Here is a 6,848-nt window from a genome sequence, read left to right on the forward strand (position 1 = left end):
GCTTCTCCCATTGTTAGTAGCACACCAAATGGATATACGGAGCAGACATAACCGTCTGACTTTGTCAAAGAAGTGGTGGCAGCTAAACAAGATCATTCATGGCGGAGTGGATCGTCTTGCAGCTTGGAAGCAGTGGCTGTTCATTCACTGCCAATTCTACAACATTCATAGCGTTTAACGAAAAAAAAAAGGAAAAAGAAAGAAAAGAAAAAAGTCCAAACCTGAAACATCTACTAAAAGGATAGATCTCATCGAGCTGACAAAATTATGAGTGTAAATCCTCATGTGTAGTTTTCGAGAAAGTAGAAAAAACGAGTTTGTGAATTTGTTAATTGATGTTTTATGATAACCACGCCAGCTATTAAGATTAAACTGATACTGAAGTATAGTGTCGTTAGGCTTTTCATTATGACACTAACAACACAATAGTATACAATAGTGAAATATTCTTTTGGTAGAGTCAATAATAATCTGGGATTAGCCCTTCATCAATTTTATTGTAAAAATAATTCTTTATAGAACAGTTTACAAAATTTCTCTGTAAATTTAAGTTAGGCATGTAGGGGAACCCCTTTGCTCAAAGCAGCCTCAAGGGTATGTTATTAAAGGAATCTCCTTAGTCCGTAGCGACTATGAGAGACAGTTTGTAAGGTACCTCCTTCGCCCAATACGGCCCTTAGAGGTAGGTTGTAGTTAGGAATCTCCTTTGTCCAAAGAGGCTATCAGAGATACGGTAAGATCAGGGAACTCCCTTGTCTAATGCGACCTCAGGAATAGGTATTATAGGTTAGTTGATGAGTCTTAAACTGATAGTTTGGTTCTCTCCTTGTCCTCTCTTATGGGTGATTTCTGGGCAGTTCGTCCATCTTCGGTTTCCTCAAGGCCGGCTTCGTGTCTCCGTGTTTCTTCCTTCAGTCGTATGCTTGTAATCATGTTGATAAACAATAACACGTGTTTATAGTTATAATGTGTGCTGGAAAAAGTAATACACACTGAAAAGTAAGGAACCTCACAATATAGTTAATGAGACATAGCTCAAAGTTATAATTAACTCTTTAATGTTTCTTTAACTATAATATTGTTAAAAGATAAGCAACATATCAATCGATTACATCGAGCTTAACAAAATGTGATACTTGGGGGTAAGTTCTGATGTGTGCTTTTCGAGGAAAAACAAATTATTATGGCGTTAAAAAGTATGTCATTCTTTTTAATCAGTGGGAAATGACTTTACTAGATAGTGTGACATTTTAAAACACATTTTTCTGACTAGAACAGAATGAATTATTTAATAACTATACGATTTTTGATACAGTTTCAAGGACCTAACGTCCCCTTCATCAGATATTGAGAAAAGACAGATGACAGCAAATCTTATATCTTCCTCAGCCGTTAGTTAGCATATTTATTTATATAATTTTATATAGATGGTCAACACACTTTTCAAGGAGTTTCGACTATGGAGGTTCAAAAAGCAATTAACTCCTTTCTTTCAGACAGCGCGGGAGGTCTAGATGGGCTTCGTCCTTCAATTCTTAAAGACCTTCTTTCTTGTCAAATACTGGAATCGAAGGAAAAACTCCTAAAATCCTTATGTGATCTATTTAATTTAATAATTTCTGGAAAAGTACCAACGGAAGTTCGCCCACTGTTCTTCGGTGCCAAACTTACAGCGCTAAGAAAAAAGGATGGTGGTATTCGGCCCATAGCAGTTGGGTATGTTTGGCGCAGAATATCGGCAAAAATTGTATGCTTTACAATACGTGAGCCAGTTAAGAACTTTTTATCCCCCCATCAGCTTGGTGTTTGTGTTCCTAATGGTGCCGAGGCAGCTGTTCACGCAGCCCGAGTTTATTTCTCTTCTACTCACAGTGCTACTAAGGCGATTGTAAAATTGGATTTTCGTAACGCATTTAATGAGCTTCGCCGGGATACTATGCTTGCTGCAGTGATGAATAATTTTCCTTCAATTTATCCATATGTTTATCAATGTTATGCTCAACCAAGTAATCTGTTTTTCAACGGAAACACTATTTCTTCTCAGAGAGGTGTACAACAAGGTGATCCTCTGGGCCCAGCACTTTTCGCTATAACCAATCACTCTTTAGTTAAATCACTGGATACCGAATTAAACATTTGGTACTTAGACGATGGAACAATTGGTGGTGAACCCGAGATAGTTCTTTCATCTTTAATAGAAATAAATAAGAAGGCATCACTTCTTGGTTTGCGTCTTAACCTTTCTAAATGTGAGGTGGGTTGTCTTGGAACAGATGAAACCGCATTCGACGAAATCTTTAGAAGATTTAATGAGGCTGCACCAGGCATACGCCCTCTAACAATCCAGAATGCTTGTCTTCTAGGTGCTGCTCTCACGTCGGAAGCACTCACTAACATGCTATTGAATAAAATATCTACTTTAGAATTGTTCTTGTCTCGACTTCCCTCAATTTCAGCCCATTCATCATTTTTCCTTTTACGAGCATCTTTATCAATCCCTCGCTTAACCTATTTTTTACGATGCTTTCCATCTTGGCATGAGAGTTCTTTGCTGAAAAAATATGATACTGTCCCGAAAACTGGCCTTGAATCAATTCTGAACTGCTCCTTAAATGACAACTCTTGGACACAAGCATGTTTACCTGTTGGTTTGGGCGGTCTTGGTATTCGACGAGCTGTGGATGTGGCGATTCCTACATTCTTAGCGTCATACCACGGATCTCTGCGTTTAATCGAAGCTCTCCTTCCACAGGGTTATTGTTTGGACTCAGATGGTTCAGTTCAAGAAGGCTCTAATAAGTGGGCAAACTTAGCAGATACAAGCCTTCCGGAGATTAACAAAAAGTGTTATCAGTCATCTTGGTATACACCAATTGCATGTCAATTACATAATCATTTGTTACAATCTGTTGTTGTTCCGGAAGATAAAGCCAGGCTTCTTGCTGCCTCGTCTCCCGAAGCGGGTGCGTGGTTGATGGCGATACCTTCTCCGCCTTTAGGCCTTCATTTGTCAAATGAAAGCTTTCGAATTGCTGCAGCCTTACGTTTAGGCTTAGCAGTTTGAGAGCCTCATCGCTGTCCAGCTTGTGGGGATGAGGTTAACCAACGTGGCCTGCATGGCCTTTCATGCATGAAGAGCGCTGGTAGATTCGCCCGACATTCCTCTGTAAATGATATAATACTACGAGCCCTCAACACAGCTGGATTTCCTTCAATACGGGAACCTTCTGGTTGCTGTCGTTCGGATGGAAAGCGACCGGATGGGATGACACTGGTTCCATGGATGAGAGGTAAATGTTTATTGTGGGACTTCACATGCGCTGATACATACGCTCATTCAAGTCTCCCTCTGTCAGTAATGAACGCTGGAGCTGTTGCTAATCGCAGAGAAGCTGAAAAGCAAAAAAATACAACAACCTTCTCGAAAAGTTTGTTTTCACTCCAATCGCTATTGAAACAAGTGGTGCTTGGGGTGCAAGAAGTCTTGAATTCTTTAGGGAGGTAGGAAGACGCATTTCTTGTGTTTCCGGCGAAGTTCGCTCCACATCCTATCTAATACAGCGCATATCCGTTTCTATCCAACGTGGTAACGTCTCGTCGGTCCTGGGCACTTTACCACCTGGCAAAGAACTGGATGAAGTGTTTATACTCTGAGGGACTATTGTTTTTCTTTTGACGTTATAATTATATAATATTTCTGATTTAATATTTCTTGTTTCCGACTTTGTTTTATTTATATCTGTTTATGTGTATTACTATATAATTTCTTTGTAATTTACCATTTTATATTAATTTTAAGTTGCCTTCTTTTTATTGTTAAAGCTTTCATCTGAAAATAATATTTTAATTGTTGTTTTTATATACGTATATAAAATTTAGATTTGTAATATGTAACAATATCATATAATTACATTGTTAATACATTTTAATTGTCAATGCAATTTTACAATTCTATTGATCTTTATATAAAATAATAAAATAAAATAACAGAAATTTGTTAATATTCAAATGCACTAATAGTCTTATGCATTTTTCTTTTCTATCACTTCTAATAATTTCTCCCATTGCTCATGTATATTTATACCACTTGTCCAGTTCATTAAGTTCTCCTCTTGTTCTTTCTTTATTCTTCTCGCTTCCTTCTACTTCCTAATAATCTTTCTTTTTTTCTCTTCCTAAACTTCTAGCCCCTTCCCAATCTATTCTATGTCCCGTTTCTTTCACATATAAGAGGAAGAAAATAAGAAGTGGTATGGAATTCAGAGCATAGGAGAAAAGACGGAAGTGCTAAAGAAGTTATTAAGAGAAAGAGGTATTAAGACATATAGAAAAGGAAAAACGTTGTTGAGGTGTATAAGGAGGAAAAAGAAAAGGAGGGAAAGCAATATAGTGGAGGAAGAAGAAGGAGTTATCTATGAAGTGAAATGTAGTGAGTGTGACATGAAATACATAGGGGAGACGGGAAAAAGGCTCATGGACAGATTGAAACAACAGATTGAAACAACATAAAGATGATGTTCGAATGAAAAGAGAAAGTAATGCTATTTACAAACATGTGAAAGAAACGGGACATAGGATAGATTGGGAAGGGGCTAGAGGTTTAGAAAGAGAAAAAAGAAAGATTATTAGGAACTGGAAGGAAGCGAGAAGAATAAAGAAAGAACAAGAGGAGAACTTAATGAACTGGACAAGTGGTATAAATATACATGAGCAATGGGAGAAATTATTAGAAGTGATAGAAAAGAAAAATGCATAAGACTATTAGTGCATTTGAATATTAACAAATTTCTGTTATTTTATTTTATTATTTTATATAAAGATCAATAGAATTGTAAAATTGCATTGACAATTAAAATGTATTAACAATGTAATTATATGATATTGTTACATATTACAAATCTAAATTTTATATACGTATATAAAAACAACAATTAAAATTATATAAATAAATATGCTAACTAACGGCTGAGGAAGATATAAGATTTGCTGTCATCTGTCTTTTCTCAATGTCTGATGAAGAGGACGTTAGGTCCTTGAAACTGTAACAAAAATCGTATAGGTATTAAATAATTCATTTTGTTCTGGTCAGAAAAATGTGTTTTAAAATGTTATTGTGATTATTCAGAACCATGGAGTTTATTTATTAGATACTGTAGTAGCGAAGTATAAATTGAATTCTTTGAAACTTATGTTTTATATCTGTATGTGGCTTATAAACTGAGTACTGTAGACAAAACAATAAGACAAGATAAGAAAATATTGATCTTGAACTCAAGCACCCATGTTTTTTAACTATTTCCTATGTGTTTCAGTGATTGTTTATCATCATCTTTCAGTACGTATCCATTAAAGAATTTTTACGTTGCTTTGTGAACTCACATTACCGGTAACATTCCTATAACGCAGAAAAAATATTAATGTACTTCACAACCTTGAATTTACTTTAACAGAACCCATTTGAAGTATTAATGTACTTCACTATCACCAATTTCCGACCTCCTATTTTACCTTTGGTTCAAGGTATATAGGGGGCCGGATTTAGGGGGTGCACGTGCACCACCATCCCCTTCGTTGTAAATATACACTATCTAAAATGAGAAGCTAACAGTGCAAAGAGCAGCACTTTCCGAAACTTTCTGCCGTCATGTTTCCGTTTCAGGCTTAAAAGAAATCAGAGTTTTACAAAAGCAATAGTTGAAGTCGATTTTCTGAAGGTTCAAGAAAAAGGATTCCCCAAGCAAAGCAATATAACATTTGTCAAATATGGAAAAAACAGAAGTCAAGAAGAGAGAACAATCTTTTTTCTGCGTATCACTTGCGACCCTCTTTAAAATACCCCCCCCCCTCAATTCTATGTAGCAGCGTTGTTAGGTGTAAAAAATATCGTCACATGTCACTTTGAAGAGTTTCAGTGAGACTGGTTATTTTGGTAGTTATTGTGCACCCCCTCAGAAAATCTCGGATCGTACCCTATATATATGTAATTTAATTTGTTATTGTAACGAGAAAATCCGCTTGCGCAGGACACTATTGTTCTCTGAATTATTGAATATAATACAAAATTAAAAATGTTTATGGCTAGCAAAGTAGTTTTAATAACACGTTAATAATATTTTTAATTAATTTCTCGGTAATTACTCGAATTTAAGACGCACCCCGATTTCACTAGGTTAAATGAAAGAAAAATAGTAATATGTTCCATTTTTATTATTACTAAAGTGCTCTTTGATATTGGTCATTTTCGGTAATTTTTATATATCCCTCTCCCCTCCCCATGTTGCGGGGCACGACATGATAAAAATTATCCCAGGCCCGAATGACATGCATGTTGAAAATTTGATCGAGATTGGTTGGGTGGTTCCAGAGATTAAGGGTCACAAACATAGTCACTTTGGATCTGAAGTTTTTATTGTTCACAGACACCGCTATTAATATATAGATATGCTGAAAACAAACACAGAATACACCACTGTGTATTATTTTGTGACATCTTTCATTGCATTGGAAATATATATAGAATATATATATTTTGATTTGTTTTCCTGATAGCATATTGGAGATTTGGGAAATATCCATGCAGAAGAAAATGGAAGAGCAACATTTCGCCTAACAGATAGGCTTGTTAAAGTATGGGACATTATTGGAAGATCCATCGTTGTTACATCAGATGCTGATGACTTGGGCGAAGGCAAACATCCGGAATCATTAACAAGTGGAAATTCAGGAGAGAGGTGAGTTCGTACAAAATGATGCTAAATTCTGAGAAGCCTTATTTAAAATTTTAGGTACATAGATTTCGAATACTTATTGCTTGAATAATTTCTCCTGTTGGGGCCAATTTACAATCT

The 6,848-nt window shown here is 36.0% G+C and overlaps 1 protein-coding gene across 3 annotated transcripts in view; it reads left to right on the forward strand.

Annotated features, from left to right (window-relative positions):
* Ccs (Copper chaperone for superoxide dismutase) overlaps positions 1–6,848 on the forward strand; it is a 34,310-nt gene that overhangs the window by 22,905 nt on the left and 4,557 nt on the right. For all 3 annotated transcript variants that reach the window (XM_081758725.1, XM_081758726.1, XM_081758727.1), the window contains exon 6: positions 6,550–6,731. In XM_081758725.1, the coding sequence (XP_081614851.1) occupies positions 6,550–6,731 (182 nt within the window). The remainder of the gene's footprint in view (positions 1–6,549; positions 6,732–6,848) is intronic.

Source organism: Thermobia domestica, chromosome 5 (assembly GCF_964235325.1).
Source record: "Thermobia domestica chromosome 5, izTheDome1.hap1.1, whole genome shotgun sequence".
Lineage (NCBI taxonomy): Eukaryota > Metazoa > Arthropoda > Insecta > Zygentoma > Lepismatidae > Thermobia > Thermobia domestica.